The 22661-nt window shown below is 39.6% G+C and overlaps 2 protein-coding genes across 4 annotated transcripts in view; one reads left to right on the forward strand and one right to left on the reverse strand.

The window, feature by feature from the left end:
* Positions 1-9343: 9343 nt before the first annotated feature.
* On the reverse strand, positions 9344-18126 carry ppp1r11 (protein phosphatase 1, regulatory (inhibitor) subunit 11). The gene is made up of 3 exons (XM_084379436.1): positions 17844-18126; positions 13968-14076; positions 9344-12243 (listed from the first exon to the last, which is right to left on the reverse strand). Exons 1-3 carry the CDS (start codon positions 17919-17921, stop codon positions 12059-12061), a joined length of 372 nt encoding a protein of 123 aa, XP_084235562.1. The 5' UTR covers positions 17922-18126; the 3' UTR covers positions 9344-12058.
* Positions 18127-18463: 337 nt separating this feature from the next.
* Positions 18464-22661, forward strand: part of vars2 (valyl-tRNA synthetase 2, mitochondrial) — a 59977-nt gene continuing 55779 nt past the window's right edge. For all 3 annotated transcript variants that reach the window (XM_084379432.1, XM_084379434.1, XM_084379433.1), the window contains exon 1: positions 18464-18973. In XM_084379432.1, the coding sequence (XP_084235558.1) occupies positions 18791-18973 (183 nt within the window). In that variant the 5' untranslated portion in view covers positions 18464-18790. The remainder of the gene's footprint in view (positions 18974-22661) is intronic.

Below are 22661 nucleotides of genomic sequence, written 5' to 3' on the forward strand. Positions count from 1 at the left end.
TACTCTGTGTGAAAGGGTCAGCAGTATGCCGTCTGATGGTGTTCAGTCACCAGTTAAAACTAAACAGATCTTTCACTCAGCAAATAAAGGAGAAATGTCCCACACTTCAACCCACGAAGCAATGTTACAGGACCAAACAACAGTTATGTTATAGCAGGTCTTGTCTTCATCTTATTTGAGGAAAAAAATACGAAATTGATGCGAGAAAAGCCTCTGTCATCCTGTCTGTCCTACCGACTCTTCGTCAATTTCTGCCCGAAAAACGGCGTCTGTCCCCGGCAGCAAAGCCAGGTGGCTCCGCAGTTGAATGGCTGTGATTATGTAACATGATTCAGAGCATAAAACTTTAACTCGCATGTCTGTGTCGCCTTCCACGATTGAAGGCAGAAAAGTTCACGGACGAAGTAGTGTTTTAAAGTCGTATTCAGATTATGTTAAGTCACATTCCGTAACTTCCCTCCTCACTCTTTGACTCACCCGTCGAAATTATAGAGGAAAAGTCCCTCCTCTTCTGGTGGACCACCATATTCTTTCACCTTCTTTCAGAAAAAAATATGTACAATGGGTAATTGCACAGATGAGTAATTTTTTTTTATCTCTGCCATTAATTACACGTATGATGTTCGTCAATTTAAGATATTTTTTCAACTCGAGAAAGATGCAGTTTTCACTAGGCTACTGTTAAAATATAAGACAGTGAAACGTGATTAGAAAGACTAAACATTTAACAGTTGCGTAGGTGACGTCTCATTTAACACTCACTGAAACCTATAACCAAAACCTTTTTGAGCCATTTCCATGTCTTTGCTTGCAACTAACTTTTAAACTATTATACTAAATTACAACAAACTGCAACTTTCTTGACTTTCTTGCCAAAATATCTTTTCAGTTGACAATATTTATCTTTGACTCAGGGCACAATGGGAAACCGAAAGGGGAGGGACCTCACCTCTCTATAGCTACAGGTCACCAAATGAGACACACCCTTCGCTTGAATAAAATCACAGATTTCTCTGTGTTCAAACATTCTTGGAAACTATTGATTTAATAGACAACTCAACAAAGGTCTATTTGTTGCAAGATATTTTAATGCAGATATGTTACATATTATGGGCCCGATCTTATCCCTGGCGCAAAGCAGCACACAGCACAATTGTCACTGCTAGTTTCAGACCAACACAGTTGTCATTTTCCCATCCAGCACCCATGTTGTGTAAATAGCAAATGTGCCTCCATCCACCTGTGCAGCCCTGACCATGTTGGTCTTAAAGTGAGGTGTGGCCAGGAACACAGATTGCTATCTTGAGGAAGTAGAAAGCGACAGCGCCATAGACCAACGAAAAGCTGGTCTTAAGTAAAAAGCAGTCCGTTTCCTGATATTTTAATGTAATGTACGGATACACATATCGTTTCTGCTGCTTGAGGATCGCTGCAGGTAATGTCATTAATATTTTCCTCATTGAAGATGTATTTCACCCACCTGCATCCCACCTGCTATTGATCAGGATGACAATTTTAATGACCCATCCTGCCTGATCCATGGACTGAGATCTACGCATCACTATTACACACAGAGGGACGCCCAGCAGCGCTCCTCCTCCTCCTCAGTGAAATATCTGTATTTTCTCAAATTTAGTCAAACAGAGTTGTTAATGTCAGAATATTGTGAGACAGTGTGGGCAGAGGGTCCAGCAGCCACGGATCACAGTCCTGTCACTCAGTGAAGACGGTGCTGCTGTTAAACAGCAGCGCACCAGGTTCTGGGGCACCTGGCTCTTAAAGGGAATGGGAGATGACACTCGGATTTGTTTCATTTATGTTACACCCAAAACACACCCATGACTAATGTCTAAATACAACGCCCTAAAAGCACTTGCACTGTGTGCTTTAGGCTATGCACCAAAGACTGTTTATTTTTCAATCCTACATGAAATGAAACAAATGCATTAATGCCAGGTTGACTATGTTGGCATGACTTTTTCAGTAGAACTAATACAGTGAGTAGCCTACAGAGGCAGAGCATACATTTTTCAGCCAAAGAAGTTACATTTCAAAGAGTCGGATGGTCCAGCGGTGGCTCTTTTTTCTCACAGAGAATCATGATGCAGAGGTAAAATGCAAAGGACAATTGTGGTAATCCAGGAGACACACCGACAATAAATTTACAGTGAAAGCAACTAACTAACTATATATCCTCCCTGCTGCAGGTCATTTGGTGGAGCAAACCACACTCAGGTGAGACCACAACCATATAAATATAATGGAATAATAAATACTTTCATAAAACCAACACCATACAAAAATAAAATACCAAGAATGTATACCAACACAAATACATATCACTTAATCAATAAAATACACTTAACATATCCCATAAACCAGCAATGTTTGTCTCTCCCTTCCTCATCTTAATGATGTGCTCCTGTATGAGGCGCCAAACCAGACAGAAATCGAAAGAAATTTAATGTGCTCTTTAGAAAATAAAGTACTTTGCAAGAAAAATCACTTTTCCTAGTGCATGAGAGAGGTTGAAGATGGACTAACCGTGTATGTGACTTCACTCACGGTGCGAGAAATGTCTTTTACCACAAGAGTAATTGTATCAGAAATATTTGTACAGTGTGTGTAAAAAAACAGCTAGACCAGTAACTGTGTAACAGGTACAATTTGTGCTGATTAAGAACACATTTTTGCTTCAAACACATTGTCACAAAGCATACTGGGAAACTAGGCTAACCCGGATGTTAGCATCGCCCTGGTTCCCTCGACAAAAAGCCTATTGGAAATTGGATTTTGGAATCTTACTGAATATAATCCCACTCTGTTTTTAACACACGTAAGCGCTGTATAATTACATTTTGGGATATTTAATGATGTATTATATGTTGTCGAACAAAACTTGTAAATATCTTTAGCCTGTGGTAACCACACACCTTATTTCACACATTTCACTGAAAACCAATTCAAAAAACCCATAGACTTTGAGACGAGGGAACCGGCTGTGCAAAAATGCTAACTGATTTCTGGGTTTTAGGATTACAGACTACACCACTCTATTACAGTATTCCTCTGGTAGAGTCATTAATATGTGCTGTAAGCCCAAGTGCTGTACAGCTTTGATTATCCATTTAGCCACATTTGGCTGCTGCTGACAGATTAGTGGTTGTGATACAGACTATTAACAGTGTGTACATGGTTGTACATGGTAGCTGAGCTGTATAACTATTGTTAATAATGTTGAAGGGCAATGGATTCATTAACTCTAGCTATGGGATTCCTTATCAAGATAAATGACATTTAAGAATGAATCTTTTTGCAGAAATTGTATTTCAGAAAATGCTTGGACAGACCACTTTTCAGAATGGGAAATTGATTGAGACAATGGTGCATGGATTTTTCTTTCTTTATTGTTCTTCAGATCATGTGAAAAAAAGGAAATGAAAAAACTAGCCATGTGGAAATAGAGGGTCAGTTAATGGCATCAATGCCTTCGTCATCCTGGAACTGTCTACACTCTCTGGCCACATGAGGCTGGGCATTGTCCTGCACCAGGAGGAACCCAGGGCCCACTGCAGCAGTGTAAGGTCTGACAGTTGCTCTAAGGATTTCATCCCGGTACCTAACAGCAGTCAGGGTACCGTTGGCTATGACATGGAGGTCTGTGCGACCCTTCAAGGATATGCCTCCTCAGACCATCACTGACCCACCACCAAACCGGTCATGCTGGATCATAATGTTCACCACAGCGTCTCCAGACTCTTTCACGCCTGTCACATGTGTTTAGTGCAGAGGTGTCAAGTAACGAAGTACAAATACTTCGTTACCTTACTTAAGTAGAAATTTTGGTTATCTATACTTTACTGGAGTAATAATTTTTCAGCCGACTTTTTACTTCTACTCCTTACATTTTCACACAATTATCTGTACTTTCTACTCCTTACATTTTAAAAATAGCCTCGTTACTCGTGAAATTGGCGAACCGAACCAGTGTGAACGGATAAGCCGGCGGCGCGGAGCGGGGGCGTGTCGGTCTGATGATGTTCACTGTCTGATAACTGTACAGATCCTTCACTCAATAAAATATAGATAAATGTCCCACAAAGCAACGTTACAGGACCAAACAACAGTAACGTAGTAACTGGTCGTGTCTTTGGCAACTTATATGAGGAAAAAAATACCGCAGTTATTCGTGGAGTAGCCTATGTCTGTCCGACCGACTCCTCGTCACATTTCTGCCCGAAAAACAGCGTATGTCCCCGGCAAAAAACTTTAACTCGCCAACTGTTTGTCGCGGTGAAAAAAATCACCCTGATGGTCAGCCCTCCCGACCGAGACTTAAGTGAACTTTCCCCCATAAACAGCCTCCCTCCCTGCGAGTGATAGAGTCGGACAGCGTCCCGTTTACTGATGGCGATTATGTAATTAAGAGAAAAACATAACTTTGTAATTTTCCAGGATGTTTGGTGGGTCAGGATCCCAATCACAACACATTATAACAGCATCCATATGATTATAAACAGTCAGCAGGTACATGTTTAGATTAACAGGAGGACACCAGGGGAAACACTTTGAAAAAAACACACACGTGTACCGTCACGCCTCTTTTGGAGCAGCGGTACCGGCTTTCTGTGTGAATTACACTCTATTACACTCTTTTACACTCTTTTTTGGATGTACTTTAAAAAAACAGTTTTCTAATGTAACATTAAAGGATAACTACCGTTTTTTACAACCTGGACCTTTTTTCTAGCAAAAGATATGGTCATTTACTCACCCAGATAACTTTGGTGTCATTTGGCGTTGTTCGGACGAAATTAGATCCAGTGTAGCGCCGGTATATCCATATAATGCAAGTAACGGGGCAGCGACACACAGCCTCTATATAACGCATTATCTGCCACGAAACTAGTTCATTTCACTAATATTTTGTTACGATACGCTAGTGCTATTCCCCTCTGAGTCCGGGCTTGTCTGTTATCAACATCCGGGGTCAAACTAGCAGTAGCAGCTACAGGTAAACAAGCCGGGCTGTCGTGGGTGCGCGCGCAGCTCAGAGACGACATCTTCCAGGTCAGAGGTAGTAGCTCAACCTACAGACCCCGGATGTTGACAACAGACGAGCTCGGACTCAGAGGGGAATAGCACTAGCATATCCTAACAAAATGTCAATTCTGGTGTTCTCTCGTGAATGCCAGTTTTTTTCTTTTGGGATTAAAAACTGGATTTATCTTCACTCTCGCTGCCATAAGAGGTGCTGAAATCCACTGTAATGTAGGATAACTCTTATTTGACTGCTGAATGGAGGAGAAATTAAACATTAACATTACTTTACCTCATGAACGTACAGAGAGGAGATGGGAAAAGAAAAGACACTGCAGGATAACAGAGAGAAATGAGTATTATACTAGGCTTGCTTCCGTTCCACCCACGCTCAACCTCTTTGCCCATTTTTGATTAGCTAGGAGTTAGGTGGAGTCAGGTGCTGCCAAGATGGCAATGGCCAGTACCACCCACCTCAAGCTTCATTCTGTCTCATGAGAAACCTGTGGGTGACGTCATAGAGGCTCTGACCACTATGTTATACAGTCAATGGCAGAAACTTGTTCTCTCTCGCACACGTTCAGCCTCTCGGTCACAGTTCTCACCCAGCTTTTGTCAGATTTGGTGCTTCATACTCTTGGAGCTCTAATGCAGGGGCCTGAGCCTTTTTTCACTCTTCACCTAAACTCATCAGGGTCTTCATTGCACCTGATGGTCCTTACCCATCTTGGCACCCCAGCCCATCAGTGGACCTGCTTCAGTTTGCCTGCCAGCATCAGGGAACCAAATAGCCTGTGCTCCTGAGGAACAAGCTGGAGCACTCAGGGGTGGACCACCTATCATCCTGGATTCTGGATTACCTCGCCAACCATCCACAGTACACGAGGGCATGGGACTGTGAGTCTGACACGGTCATCTGCAGCACAGGGGCCCTGTCTTGGCTGCTCTTCTCGCACTTCAGGCTTCATGTACATCACTGCCAACTGCCACCTGCAGAAGTTCTCTGACAACCACCTCCAGATCAAAGCAGGGAAGACCAAAGAGCTGGTGATTATTGGCTTTGGCCGATAATTGGGCCGATATTCTGCATTATTTCCGATCATCAGGATCAGTGATTTTTCTGTCAAATTGCCAATAAAATAAACAAATTTAAAAATGTGCTACTTTTCTTTGATGTAGCATCCTGTCACAGAATGTCCCACCAGCAACACAATCTGATCGGTAACACATAACACATCATAATTAATAGCCTGTAAACACTGAATAATCTGAATCGGTATCCAGTATCCATTAACTAAATGTATCAAATGAATGTAGTGCAGAGGAAGTATAAAGTAGCAGAACATCGAAAAAAATCAGTAAAGTACCTCAAAGTTATACTTAAAGCTATGGTCTACGATTTGAAAGATTTGTTATTATTATTAACATCATTTAGATGGTGGTTATGACCCAATAGTACCACCCACACAATGTGGAGAGTAAAAGGAACCAAAAAAATCCATTCTCTCTAGTGTCTGTAAAACTGAAAAGAAATGGACCAATAGGAACCATCCGGCCCAGATGGCTCCTATTGGATCAATTTTCCGATCCAATCCTCGCTCACTCTCCTGCTCCTGCTCACGTCTGGTCCCGACCCACTTCCGCATTTGAAACTACAAGCGGACGAGAGGTTTGTTTTGCCCTGAGCAGTTCAGCTGCCTCTGCTCGCCCCACCCACAAAGAGTCAAAGAAAGAAAGTCTGTCACTGAAAAGACACAAAGCGGAGATGTGAAACAAAGAGGGCTCAAACCGAATAAACATCGGGTCATCGTTTGAACGGCGGCGAAAGGTCCGTGAAGATATGGACCCGGTGCTGATACAGCGGCGTTTCTGTTGAGCAGGTAACCTTCGTCTCTATTGTGGATGTTGTGACACAGATAGCATCATGCTGATGCTGGCTTATGACTGTGAAAGCTGCCGTTAGTTTGTTTCTGTGTTATTAGACGGTGTCTGTCTCCGCAGTGTTGTCAACACTTGTTTACTTGTTTGACGGAGACGTTAGCCTCTATGCTAGCATTGTAAGCTAACAACAAGTCTGAGTAGCACCGAACAGCAGCTGGGACACACACAGGTTTGTTTTTCAGCCACAATGTGGAAGCGATCGTTGTGATGAAAGCTGACGGCAGCATCTGTTAGTCTCTTGGCCCTCAGTAACTTCTAGAAGTGGCTAACTTAGCTGTTGTAACTTATAACGTAGCTGTAGCGTAACGTATCTGTAGCATGCTAATGACGTTACGCTAGCTTGGCTGTGGAGCTTAGCTGTGGACATTGTAATGACTTACAAGATTTACGTTAGTTTCAACGTGCATTGTAATAACTTTATCTGTGAATCCGACATCGTTACTCCGCATTCAAAGCTGGGCTGTATTTGGTTTCTGCCGGCTCGTTGCTCTTGGTGCTTGTTGCGGGACGTATAAAGTTCGTTGAAGAGAAAAAAAAAAAAAAAAAGCTTGTTGCGGGAGGTATAAAGTTGTTGATGAGAAAAAAAAAAAAAGCTTGTAGCCGGAGGGGGTGTGTCGCGGGACTCCGAGGGGAGAGCGATACAAGCTCGGAGGGGAGGGGTTAAGGAGCACAGAGGGGAGGGGTGTGTGTGTGGGGGGATGCTTTTTTCAAACCTTTCTCAGATCGTAGACCAGAGCTTTAATCCAAAAGCTCTGGTAAGAATTTTAGTTTAAAACGTAAAAAAATCATCAACAGAATGTGATGACATAATGTTTCTGAACTATTTTGATGTTATGCCAAAGAGGTCTATGTATTTGTGTTGCAGAGATATCTACTGACTGGATTTATAAACAGAATTAGTTAATTAGTTAGCGTCAGTTAGCTGTTACTCTGGTGATATGCTGCCCCTATTTTTTGGGAGAATGAATTCAACAGTTGGTCAATTCTTAATATTTCACCTTTTAACTAAATAACAAATCAAAATCACTGTCTGTGACCTACTGCTCTGTATCAGTTTGTCCCAAATGGAACCCAGTGAACCATTTAAAAGTAATTGAAGCCCTGGTCTACATGGAGCAATTCCTAGTAGTAGCTTTAGCCAGTCAGTATTTTGTGCAACATCACCCCATTAATCATCCACAAGGCAAATCTTGCATCTTAGATTCAAACCATGATCAACTTCTGAAAGCCTCAGGACATGAGCGTCCACTTTGAGCCCCGTTTATGCACCATGTAAGCATGATCAGAATCACCTTATGATTACATTTTGATACTTTTTACTGCATTTTTCAGGACAGGTCCTCAAGGTAATAAAGCAGGACCTTCCTAAACAAGTATATGGCCAGTTAAATATTCGCATTTTACACATCAAGCTGACACAAAGCAACACCAAGCAACGTTAGCATTCATTTAGAGCCATGTTTGTTTCAATTTGATGAATTCAAGTCTGTTACTCTCCTTTTAGAGAAAAAATCTTCAGCTCTTTAGCCGCTTAATACTCCACTATGTTCACTTTGTGTTTGGTGCTCGGCAGGCAGTGTAAAAAAACAAGGCTGAAGGTAACTGTCGAGTTAATGATAATTTTCTGAGGGTTTGTCACCATGAGTTACTCCTATCACATGTGATCCGTTGTTAATAAAAAATAGTAGATTTAAAGGGGCAGTATGGAAGAATTTGAGTTGAAAACATTCAAAAATGTACTAATACTATCGACAGAATGTGAAGAAATAGCAGATTTGGCATTATGATGTCTATGTATTGTGTTGCAGAAATATCTATTAAAGTTAGCATGCTAACCAGCTAGATTCAGCCCAGTCCACAGCTCTTGTGCTAGAGGTGTAAACACTTAGACTCCCTTGGTCCCCGAGCCCCCTGTCTGTTTTGAGTATGAAATTGACAGGTGGCCAATTCTTACATGTTGCACCTTTAAGGTCTTTATCATGTTACATGACGTTATGCTGTAGTAGTGTATATCCTTACATTCCCTCACAAAGGTACAGTCAAACAAATTACCCCACTACACCTCAACCTGAGGCTATTTCCCAGGGATCTGGGGAAGTTAATTATTTCACGCAGTGGGCAATCCATCCTTGGATTAGACTGAAAGGGGAGATGACTACATACATTTTAGTATTTATTCTTCACTGCAGATATTAAGTTGACTCATCTTTTTATCCACTTTTCATCGAAATTTCTTAGGTGAAAAGAAATTAGATGTTTTCTTTAGCTCTTATACAGTAACACTTAGTGGGGACTGCAAAAGTATGCATAACCACCTGTTATCATACCCGTATGTAATATACACACATTTATTTACATTAAGTTGAATCACTGTTCAAAACTTTAATTCACATTCAATCTGCTCTCATGATGCTTCATAGTATATACAGAAAGGTGCATCACCAGTACAAGGACAGTGTACATACAGTATGCAACAATGTCAATGTGTAAGATAGTACATAAAGTGGTAGCATAAATAAGTGTAATCCACACTACTGTCACATATCAAACATGGTCTGAAACTGGATGATGGAGCCTGCATCAGTTGAGTTTTGGTCATAGCTGAGACATGCTTTCCTGTACGCCACATCAGCTGCGATCCAGTTACATATGTACAGCCTGGCTAGGAGTGGACCTCCATTCACAGAGCACTGCATTTTGTTTTAATCAATTTTAATTCATCAGTCAACATGTCCGTCACTCTGCAGAGCACAGCAGGAAAAGCACCACCACCCATCTTTTATCTTTAAATAGAATTCTTGAGTAAAACTGTAGATTTTTTTAAAACAGATGACATGCAGCTGAATATACTGGGAACCTGTGGTGCTTTGTCCGAGGAGTAAATAGGGTTAAGTCAGCCCTAAATCAAAAATACATATTTTTCCTCTGACCTGCAGTGTTGTTCATCCATCTAGATTGTTTAGTGTGAGTTGCAGAGTTTTGGAGATTTCGGCTGCAGAGTTGCCTTGTTTTGAATTTAGTGAACTAGATAGCACTCAGCTTGGGGTGCACAAAGCGCCAATAAATTATATATTTCAAAAACTCAACAGCAATGAGTCTTTCCAGAAGTCATAAACCATTCACTGAAGATAATCCATCATGTAGAAACTGTTTTCTTTCAATCGGTTTGTAATTGCAATGTTACTATACAGACTGTGGTCAACTGCATAAGTATAATTGGGAAATAAGACCAGCAAATAACTCTGTCAAAGGGAAAATAAACAGCCAGACAACATTTCATGGCCTCTCTATGACCATCTCTTCAAAGCTCCTAATATACTGAATGCTGCGTTCCTGAGATGCCTCAGAGTCAGAAAGTCTATGCTGCTGGGGAAAGTGCAACGTGACTGCATTTCCTGTTGGAATGACAGGCATGGAGTCAACTCTGCAGTGATCTGATCATGACATTATAACTGGTGCCTTTATATGTTTTAGCTAATTCATGATAAATCACAGGTCATCATTTTCCACAGCACTCCAAACTGCCTTGGGTTTTTTAATAGGCAGCTACTGTTAGAACAGGATGAAAATCATATCTTTAAATGCTGATGAAGGTTCCCAGTGTATCTTTATATAATGTATCTAAGACCTGAAGCACTTTAACAGAGGCCAACCAATATTTTTTTTTTCTGGGCTGATACTGATATCAATTAATAGACCAATAGGAACCAATACATTTGCAGTTAGAGTTAAAATAAAATATAAAATATTCAAATATTTAAGTTAAAATTAATGCTTGAAAAAAGTTGCAGTTATGTAAGGTACATAATTGTGATTTGCAGTAAAAGGGTAAAAACAGGCAAAGACAAGCAAAATACATGGGTTTAGTTGAATTGTGTTATCAGCACTGCAACTCCTTAAATATGTATGTAGAGGGGTTACAGACAGTTCCTCCCAGTCCATGCTAATTATGTTGATTGACAGATTATAAAATGTGTTTTAGCTTTTAAAACAAAGAACAGAAACTTTAATTAGACTGATTCAATGATGCAAGCTGTGGTTCCTTATCTCAACCTGGTGAGGTGTCATCACTACACAACATGGACCATTTAAGTATGTTACCAGTGTTTTTGCATATTTTAGTTCATTTGACAAATTACACAGTTTACATTACTGCTGCTGACTATTTTCCTGAGCATCTTTTTTGCTTTTGAATGATTTCCAGGTGATCATGATTGTAGAGGCTCGAAACTTAAGTAATCCATTATTGCTTCATTTCTAATTTTGTAGGGTGGCAATGCAGTGTAAAAGAGCAGGTGGATGAGACATTTTGTGCAAAAAGCAAAGACAGAGAGAAAAAAAAAGATAATAGTTTTGAGTCCCTTAATCTGCAACATTTGCCAATATATATTTACACATTTAAAGTATATGTTTATGTAAAGTCAGTACCTTTTTTCAACTGCAACCCTACTTGCATGTCCACACAACAAATCTGCCAAAAATAGAAGCAAACATGTTGTTCATTGTGATGGATAACAGACCTCAAAGTTTATTTTCATACAAGAATGAAATCAATAGAAACCAATGGGTGCCTGGAAAATAGGAAAATAGGGAAATAGGAAATTCTACCATCCTAAAACATGCTTTGAAAAATGCTCAGCAGTGAAGTAATGCATACCGAGTTTGATTTGTAATAAAAGGCTAAAAAATGCAGAAACTCTGGTAATGCCCTTTAAACTCCATTAATACTACAGCATGTCTCCTTATTGATGAAGAGTTAAAAAGAAATATAAAATGTGAACTTGGGAGTTATCAGTCCATGTTACATATGTCAGTTGGCACAACACTGATCTTGCTTTAAACTGATGAAACAAGAGCAGCATTTTCAATTTGGCCAATTCAATAATCCATGTTACTTTGAGTTTTGCAGAGCTGCAGTACAAATGCTGCACCCTAGTCCAGCAGCTGGTAGTTTCTGACTCATGACAGGAACGCAGCATCAGGCCTGCTTGTACTTCAGTGATGAAACTAAACTAAAAAAAAAAGTTTTGTTGTGGTGGGAAACCGCTCAGACCCCACAATCAGCCTGCAGTGCCCATTAGTGGGTATGTGACCCTCCGGTGTTTGGGGGCACTGTGGTACCCCCACCCCCTCTCTGTCCATGGCCTCTCCTGCCGTGGCCAAGGATACAGTGAGCACTGCCACACCCTTCATCATCATCGTCTCCCTCGCTTTCAGAGGAGGACTCTCCGAACTGTCGGGGCTTCTCATAAATACAGCAGCCTGGAACACAAGACACAGGATTAAGACTGATCCACATGATCTGCCTCTACAGCTAATGCCTTCACTGGCACATGGTAAGCGCTTCATTCTTGCTAACGTGAGAGTGGGGTAAAAATAGCCCTTCAGCTGCTGTTTGATTGATTGATTGACTGAATGATTGATCAAGTTATTTACATTTTAATGTGCACTAAAGTGCAGATCACACAGAGACACTGTGCCAGGAAAGCTTCACCTGGCCGGCACTCCTTTTCTGCGCATTACATTTTTCATGCGCTTTTTACGCTCAAATATATCCAACTTTACAGCACAAGGCACTGTAGTCATACCATGTTTCCCATTAAATTAAGTATGATGGCCACCATTCCATGCCGTTTTTTCCAAAACAAGCTTTTCCGAGGCGTTTTTAAAGCGACTGCACCTGTGAGATCAGTCTGTTTGTGCATGAATATGAAAGAAGATTAAGCCCATATGAAAAGGAAACAATTGATATTAATAAAATTCTGGGGAAAAATGTCAGAACATTTGGATAAACTCATTTTTAGATTCTAAAAACTTTTTCATGTGATCCTAATCCACTATACAACACCTTTAATTATTTTCATGATAGTTAGCTTACTCTCAAATGCCATCATTTGGCATGTCAATTATCTGACATATATTCTAGGGCAGTTTTTATTATTTTATGCAATATGAAATCATTAAAGATTTATTCTGTGTACACAGGCTTTAACACACAGTATATATGTGTATGTTCACACACACATTGGGCAGTTGTTTAGGCAGCACTGTGCCACAGAGATTAGTACTGTCACCACAAAGCACGATGGTCCTGGGTTAATTTTCTGATTGGGGCAGGACTTTCTCTATGGAGTTCACATGTTCTCTCGGTGCTTGCTTGGGTTTTCTCCCGGTGCTGCGGTTTCCCTCACCATCTAAACATGTATTGTATATTAGGGCACTGGCAAAGAACTGGCCCGCTGGGAGCTGTACAGTGGCTGCCCACTGCTCCAAAGGAATGTTGTATGTTTCTATGTTGTACTCACTATGACTGTATGCTTCTAATGGATAGAAAGAGTGTGTTCCAGGCATATAAGAACCACACTCAGTCTTTACCTATATTCAAATAGAATGACAGAATATCCATCATTCTGAGTTTTGCCATAAGGTCAGTCAGTCAACCTGTGGGCTACACCTGAGCCTTTTTTCTTTACCCAATATTTATTGTCATTTCAGAGAATCTTCATCATAAAAGCTGCACAAGCATTAGCACTCTGAACATGGATGTACAGACAACCATCACTGGACTGATTTAATACTAAAGAAAACACCTTTATGTGATTTACATGCGACTATTATCTGTATTATACATCATTTCATGCCATATTCTGATTGGCTGATTTGCAGTGGGGTGTGGCAGCAGTTAGACTGTGAGAATTTGCTCCTAAATTTTGATACAAAATTTTGATGTAGGCTGTCTTTTGTGTCGAAAGCACAAAAAATGTGCAACGCATCTCACAGTGAGTGAGTTTAAGACAGATGATCTAATATTGTCAAACTTCCATCTGAAAGCCCAAAATCACACAACATATAGGGGGACAAAAGTGTGGATAAAAATGAATGACAACCTCTAGAATAACAGCATTTTCAACAGCATTCAAAAGCAGCGTAGAAAAGTAACTACTGCATTAATTAGATTTCAGTGTGTGTTGATAAATAAAACTCACACTTTGAAGACCTTCTTCCCAGGTGCTCATTGTCGACAGTGTCACTGGACCACTCTACCTTCTTCTCAGTCTTCCTCTTCCTCAGCTTGATTGTCAGGCTTCGTCCCTCCTGTAACATATGAGAGGTCTGCTGTGAGATACTGGGCATATTGGTTTACTATGCCATCACACAGCAGGATAGTCCTGGCTCCAAGCCAGGAAAAAACAGAACTCTACTGTGATGTGGAGTTCAGCACCTGGAAAATCTACAGCATGCATATGCTAGAGTTATCATGTAATTGTGAATGTATCATAGAGCTGGATTGCTTCCACTTTTTCCACGCGGTATTGCAGCGAAACATTCCTCTGCCGTCTATTAAGTATTTATCCAATGGACCGCCATTATGAGAGAAATCTGTAAAACTGTTGACGCGACACCTCGAACTGCAAACAAAGTCGATTACGAATTTTCTATTTTGAACGTTAGATTCATGGAGGTTTCATAGTTGTAAAACGTTGTTCAACCCCTAAAAAGTGATTAAAAAAAAAAGTGCTGGCAGGAACTCGAGGGCGGAGCCAGCAGGAGTGCATATTCAGAAAGTGTTTAAGATGTGACTGAATGAATGAGGAAATGAACCATTGTGTATGACAGCAGGCTACACAGGAAGGAAGGAGTAAGAGAGAAACTCTGTAGCCCCATTTACAGCTGGAGACATGACATTAATAACAACACAGCGGAGGACTCCATCTCCACCCTCCTCTCGCTTTGGAATTCTCAAACAGGCAGCAGACTGTGACATTAGCTTTCAAATGTGGAAACCAGTACACTTTTTGAAATAAAAAAAGGCTGATGACCATTTATCTGTCTGCCTGTTATGTACATATTGTATTTCAGTGAAGAACACCAGAGCACAAACCAGGACTTCAACGTTGATTTTTAGATGAAACCTGTTATTCTGGTCTGAAAGTCTAATATCTCTTTTCACCATCTTTTAAAGCGTGTAAAATCAATGTCCCACTGATTATTTTGATAATTTGTTCATTGTAGGTTGACCAACAGACAATAATGATTAATGTAAAAATGTACCCAAAGTCATATTGCACTAGCAGGTGAAATGTGGTCTACACAAATACATATTTAATTTTGCATCAAAAAATGTCATGAATGAACTATATAGATTATGAGGTGCCAATAAATAAGCATATTATCCCAAGCCTAAATTTTTAAGATTCTTTTTTAAACTAGACTCACAGTGGGGCAGCTCAGTCATTATATATATATATATATATATATATATATATATATATATATATATATATATTATATATAATATATATATATATATATTATATATAATATATATATATATATATTATATATAATATATATATATATATATATATATATATATACACACACACACACACACACACACACACACACACACATATCTATATAGTTGCAATCAAAATTATTCAACCCCCACTACAAATTAGGTTTATTGGCAAAATGTACAAACTAGCAGCTGTTTGCATAAAGATCAAACAAGAACTATTTAAATAGCTCAACACAACTAATATTACAACTAATATAAGTGGTTTCTCCAAATTCAATACAAAGCTCTACTTTTAATGACTATTGCAGGCTCAAAATTATTCAACCCCTTCACAACAGGCATATTTAGTACTTAGTAGAGCACCCTTTTGCTGTTATAACCTGCTGCAAACGTGATGCATAGCCAGACACCAGCTTCTGGCAGCGTTCCTGAGGAATCTTAGCCCATTCCTCATGGGCAAAGGCCTTCAGTTCACTAATATTCTTGGGTTTGCATGCTGCAACCGCCTTTTTCAAATCCCACCAGAGATTTTCAATGGGGTTCAAGTCAGGCAACTGTGATGGCCACTTTAGTATCTTCCAGGACTTTGAGGTATGCTTGGGATCATTGTCCTGTTGGAAGGTCCAATGACACCCAAGCTTCAGCTTCCTCACAGACGGCATGACATTTTCTCCCAGGATTTCCTGGTACTTGATTGAATCCATCTTGCCAAAGGTAGTGAAGCAGCCCCAGAGCATCACTGAGCCACTGCCATGCTTCACTGTAGGCAGGGTGTTCTTTTCAGCGTATGCTTTATTCTTCCTCCTCCAGACATACCACTGATCCATAGGCCCGAAAAGTTCCAGGTTTGTTTCATCGCTCCACAGAACAGAATCCCAAAACCTCTTTGGCTTATTTATATAGTTTTGAACAAATTGGAGCCGACTTTTCTTGTGCTTTTGGGTCAGTAGTGGTGTACGTCTTGGAGTTTGGGCATGGAGCCCTTCAGCGTTTAGTATGCGCCTTACTGTGGAAACTGAAACCTCAGTGCCTGCTGCCACCAAGTCTTGCTGCAGGTCTTCTGAATCTACAGTCAGTCAAGGGGTTTTGACCACCTGCCTCCTCAGGACTCTGATGGCAGCCATTGATAGCTTCCTCTTCCTGCCACGTCCAGGTAGTGTAGCCACTGTTCCTTTAACTTTAAACTTGCGAACTATGCTTCCAACTGTATCTCTAGGAACATTCAGTGCCTTTGCTATCTTTTTGTATCCTTTTCCTTGTTTGTGCAAGGCAATGATCTCTTCTCTGAAGGTTTTGGACAATTCTCTTGACTTAGCCATATTTCTAACATGCAATGAAACGTCACCATCAACAGTCCAGGTATTTGAGGTGTTCCATCTCAAGCACACCTGATGCAACTAATGAAGCTCTTGATTGGTTGCATCAGGGGTGCTTGAGAACACACCTGATTTGCAAATGTGTGCTCTTATGAGGAATTCTATTCAGGGGGTTGAATATTTTTGAGACTGCAGTAGTCATTGAAAGTAGGATTTAGTGTTGAATTTGGATAAAATCCTTGTAATATTAGTTTTATTTAACTATTTAAACTGTTCTTGTGTAATTTGTTTATTGCAAACACCTGATAACTTTTTAATTTTGCCAATAAACCTAAAATGCAATGGGGGTTGAATAATTTTGATTGCAACTGTATCTCTATCTATCTATCTATCTATCTATCTATCTATCTATCTATCTATATGTGTGTGTGTATATATGTATGTATGTATGTATGTATGTATGTATGTGTGTGTGTGTGTGTGTGTGTGTATATATATATATATATATATATATATATATATATATATATATATATATATATATATACACACACACAAATATAAAAGATTCTGACACCATGAGCATTATTGTACTCCTTTTCATACAGCCCCCATTCCTGGCCGCAGGGATTTGGTCCCGTTCAGCCACCAGAGCATTAGTGAGGTCCAGCACTGATGCTGTCCAATAAGGCCTGGCTTGCAGTCGGACCTTCAGTTCATCTCAAAGGTTTTGGATGGGGTTGGGGTCAGGGATCTTTGCAGACAAATAAGTTCTTCCACAGCATAAAAACTGGGACAGCTATCTGTCGACGGACCTGGCTTTGCGTTGTTTGTCGATCATTCCAGTAACGTCCCAAGCAGGGAGAGCTGAGTTTAATACCTATTATCTGCCTACATCCAATGGAGTTACTGTTAATGCATACCATGACATAAAAACACACCATCCCATATTGCACACACCGAAATATACGGTTGCTGATGTATCAATAGTACTTAGCTGTCACCCAAATATGACCTGTCATTTAACGTAACTTAGTGATACAAACAGATGAGGCCTTGTAAAGCTTCCTGAGGCTGGGCTGAGAGTCATGTTATATTTCAGGCTGACAACACGAAAGCTATCTACAAGTAGTGCGGCCTCACATGAGCTGGAAACAATTGACGCTAAGCGGCTTTGTGCTCTGCAGTACCACCGAATGTCAAAACAGTCCAAACGTCTCCACGACCAGCCCTCCATCACTCACCTGCTGGGGCGGCGGCGGTGTGCTCGTCTCAACAGTCTCCGTTATCGTCTCACTCGATGTCCCGGGAACCTCCGCCATACCTGGAGCTGCTTTGCTAACGCTACCGTTAACGTTAGCTAGCTTTAAGATGTAAAAGAACCAGAGGCGACCGTCACTGTCTCTAATATAACGTTATAATAACGACGATGACTGACCCTGGTTCTTTAAATCACAAACTGTGAAGGTTGAAGATCCGATGACTATGAGGCGTTGAGCACTTCGTTAAGAACCAACACAAAGTCAAGTTGAAAATGAGTTAACCCGATTGATAACGGATGTTTAATGTTGTCACGTCTAAATGACCAACAGCTAGCTGTGTTCATCACGGTGTCGCACAACAAACATAAACACCATGACAAAGCACTGCGTTATACAATAATATTATGTATGTAATGAAACAGCACTTAGGACATTAATATAACATCTGGGGAGGACATCGTTTCCAATAATTGTTTTATTTTTTAAATGAAGACAGGATCCTTCGTTTGTTTTACAGTGCAGCTTGACAGTGGTGTTGCGGGGAAGATATTTCCAGACGGACAGCGTTTATTTCCTGTTGTCCGTGAAGTTTTATCAGTCCGTCAGCAAACGGCATCCGAATCGAATCTAAGAGAAATATGAAATTACATTATTATTGCGAGTTTATGCATTGATTCAATGTTTACATTTGAGTGGGAACATCATAGAATTGGACCTGGGTTTGCTTTGGACTAGTGTTTACAATGACAAAAGTCGTAGGAAGCATGCTCTCGGTGCAACGTTACTGGATGGACAGTAAGTAACTTTAGCAGGTTGAAATGTGGCCTGTCTTCGTAGATAAACTTATTTCGCGGGTAGATAAATTGTATGATAGCTTATCGGAATCAACAACCAGCATTTAACTGTAGTTCAGTTCGCTGTCATTGAGAATGTGGAGGGCATGTCGGGTCCCGAGGCTGGCAGTGAGTGGAGCTGTCAGACTGTGTTCGAGCAAACCACCCAAACCTTCACCCTCGTCTTCATCCCAGTCACACTCCGTTCCACGGCGCCAAGCGGAGAAACAGAGGCGTAAACGAGAGCGGGAGAAAGCTATACTGTCAAGTCAACGCAGTGTAAGTAGGAAATAACCATACGACATAATAATAATAATAATAATAATAATAATAATAATAATAACTGCTGTAAACGGATCCGTCCGAAGCAAAACATATGCCTTTGTACAGACAGCTTGGGTCTGACAATGTGATGCTGTACTGATGTCAAAGCTGGTGTATCACGGAGCAAAACCTGGCGTTCATGATCAATCATATGATGATGTTGGGTTAGTCCTTTACACATACATTTTGGTAAGAAAAATGGGTATTCCAGCAAATGAATGTTGCACTTCCATAAAGGTGGGGGTTTTACAACATGGACAAGATCCGCTAAGTTTAAGACTCCGGAGTTATAGAATATAGATTATAATGAGGTCAAAGGAGATCCTCAGTTCAATTCATAATTGGAGCATTGTAGTTACTGTTAGTATTATTATTGCTGTTGTTTTGGTTGTAGTGGCGAGTGGAAACGGGACACTGCTACTATTTTTCACAATGATCACTGATCATTGGGGCCGCAAAGGTGTTTTGTGTTTACTGTGGATGAATGTTTGTGTGATTTCTTTTTGTTGGTGGCTGTCAGTGTTTCGAGTTTTGTTTGGGCCTATCTAATGAGTAGCATCTATCAAATGGATCAGTTAATAAATGTGGTGGAGGACATTAAGGAGTTTGGATAATGTTTTCAATTAAATTACCTAAGAAAGGATTAAAGGTTGCTCACATCAATATATGTAGTCTAAGAAATAAATTAATTGATATTACTAATATTCTCTTACAGGGAAATATACATATTCTAGCAATTTCAGAAACTCATCTGGACTCTAAATTTGATAATTCAGCAGTAAGCATTCATGGATATAGTATATACAGGAAGGATAGAAATGAATATGGAGGTGGGGTTGCTATTTACATTCAAGATCACATACCTGTAAAAATAAGGAGAGACCTAATGTCAAATGAGATTGAAGCAATATGGCTGCAAGTGTACATCCCTCATTTAAAACCTTTATTAGTCGGTTGTTGTTATAGGCCTCCTAACACTAACTCTGGATATTTGGATAAAATATGTGATATGATTGACAAAGTTGGTGACTTGACTAATGAAATGTATCTACTGGGTGACCTTAACATAAATTGGAATGCAAGAGACTGTCCACTGAAAAACAAGCTTCTCTCAATCACAGATGTATGTGGTCTAACACAAGTTGTAACTGAGCCAACTAGAGTGTGCGTTAAAAGATGTGAGAAATATCTGTTGGGACATTGTGTTAGAGAAAAACGATCCTGATGAGGCAGTAGAAAATTTCAACAAACTTTTTGAGGAAATCATTAATAAACACGCACCTGTGAAGAAAAGATCCATTAGAAGTGTTAGATCACCTTGGATTGATAATGAATTAAAGGAATGCATGGAACAGAGAGATAATGCAAAGAAAATGGCAATTAGCTCTAATTATGAATCAGATTGGCAAGTTTATCGCAAGCTAAGAAATTATGTAACCAAGTTGAATATAAAGAAAAAGAAAAGTCATCATGAAAAGGTATTTAACACTATAAAGCACGATAGCAAGAAATTATGGAATACTTTAAATAATATAATGGGCAGAAAATCTAGATCTAGTCCATCATTTCTAGAATCAGAGGGACACTTTATAACCAGGCCTTCGGATATTGCGGAATATCTCAATAATTATTTTGTAAATAAAGAAAAGAAACTTAGGGATAATATGAGTCTAGCAGATAACGCACAATCCTATTTCAACATAAGAAATCAGATTATGGCAGGCAAAAAGTGTGAGTTTAGATTTACTCCAGTTACAGTCAGTCAGGTAGAAAAAGTATTACGTGTATGTAGGGATAAACCAGCTGGAGTAGATAATATGGATATGAAACTGCTCAGACTGGCATCAAACTTTATCTCTACCCCAATTTGTCACGTATTTAATACAAGTTTAAAGAAATGTATTTTTCCTCAGGCATGGAAAACTGCAAAAATTATTCCATTACCTAAGAATCCTACTGAATCTTTCTGTGGCTTAAACAGCAGACCAATAAGCTTGCTACCCGCCTTGAGTAAAATCATGGAGAAAATTGTTTTTAAACAAATACAAAATTATTTTGCAGCTAATGATTTGAACACTGATTATCAACATGCTTACAGGGAAGAGCACTCCACTGTCACAGCTCTCACTCAGATGGCTGATGAGTGGCTACAAGAAATTGACAACAGACACCCAGTAGGAGCAGTATGACTAGATTTTAGTGCAGCGTTCGATATCATTGATCATAATTTGTTGTTACAGAAATTAGCATGTTATGGTTTTAGTTCAACTGCAACCCGCTGGCTTGAGAGCTATTTGAAAAACAGGAAACAAACAGTTTTATTTAATGGAAGTTTGTCTGAAGCAAAAGCAATTGACACAAGGGAAGTAGTCTTGGTCCATTGTTGTTTTCAATATTTACTAATGACCTACCACTGACCCTAAAGGACGCTAAAATTTCAATGTATGCAGATGACTCGACAATATACACAGCAAAACCCACAGCTGATGAACTTAGTAGAGTTTTAAATCAGGAACTTCAAGCAGTGGTGATATGGATAACCAACAATAAATTAGTTCTTAACACCGCTAAAACAAAAAGCATTGTATTTGGGACAAAAACTATGTTAACAAACGAGCCAAAACTGAGGCTATACGTAAATGATGTGGCTGTAGAACAAGTGCAAGAAACCAAACTTCTGGGAGTAATATTTGATAATAACTTAACATGGTCTAAACACATTAAGAAGGTAATAAATAAAATGGGCAAGAGGCTTTCAACCATAAGGAGATGCTGGGATTTTCTACCTTTAAATCTAAGGGGAAGTGTCATTAAAAGTCTAGTGTTATCAGACCTAGATTACTGCTCAGAGGTTTGGTCGTGCGCTGCCACATCATCTATAAAGAAATTGCAAATAGCTCAGAATAAGGCAGCACGACGGTTACTTTGTTGTCCATATTGAACTAATGTCAGCAAAATGCACAACTGTCTTGCTTGGTTGAGTGTGAAGAACAGATTTATTGCCTCATTACTTACTTTTATCAGAAAAATATCTGTATCTAAACTGCCAAGGGTTTTATACAAATGTCTGTCGTTCAGTTTGGAGGAGCATGGTTACAATACAAGGCATGCAACGGAAGGTAGATTTATTCTACCTAAAGTGAAAACAAACAAGATGAAAAGTACGGTAATGTACAGAGCCATGGTTTTATGGAATACTCTGCCAGGACATATTATTCAAGAGAACAACAAATACAGATTTAAAGAATTACTGAAACAGCATCTGTTAGCCAAACAGCTCTCGGTGTATGTTGATGTTTAGCAGAGGCTACTTTGTACAATCATTTAGTATGATTTAAATCTTTTTTTGCAAATGTGATATAATGGAATTATGTCAAATGTATGTTGATTTATACCTGACCATCGGACTATTTAAGAATTATGTCAAAAGCTACCTTGAGGAGGTATTGTTAATTTGAATTAGGTCCTGTAATATGTGAATTATTTTTTATTTTGTTTGTTTGTTTGTTCGTTGTTTGTTTTTTGTTTTTTTTCTCTGTTTTGTATGTTTTGTGTTTGTGCTGTGTGATGTGTTTTCTGTGTTTGAGTACTGCAGTGAAAAGATTATTGTGCTGGGTATGGACTCCAGGAAGAATAGCAATGG

This window comes from Pagrus pagrus (genome assembly GCF_965226575.1).
Source record: "Pagrus pagrus genome assembly, chromosome: 17".
Lineage (NCBI taxonomy): Eukaryota > Metazoa > Chordata > Actinopteri > Spariformes > Sparidae > Pagrus > Pagrus pagrus.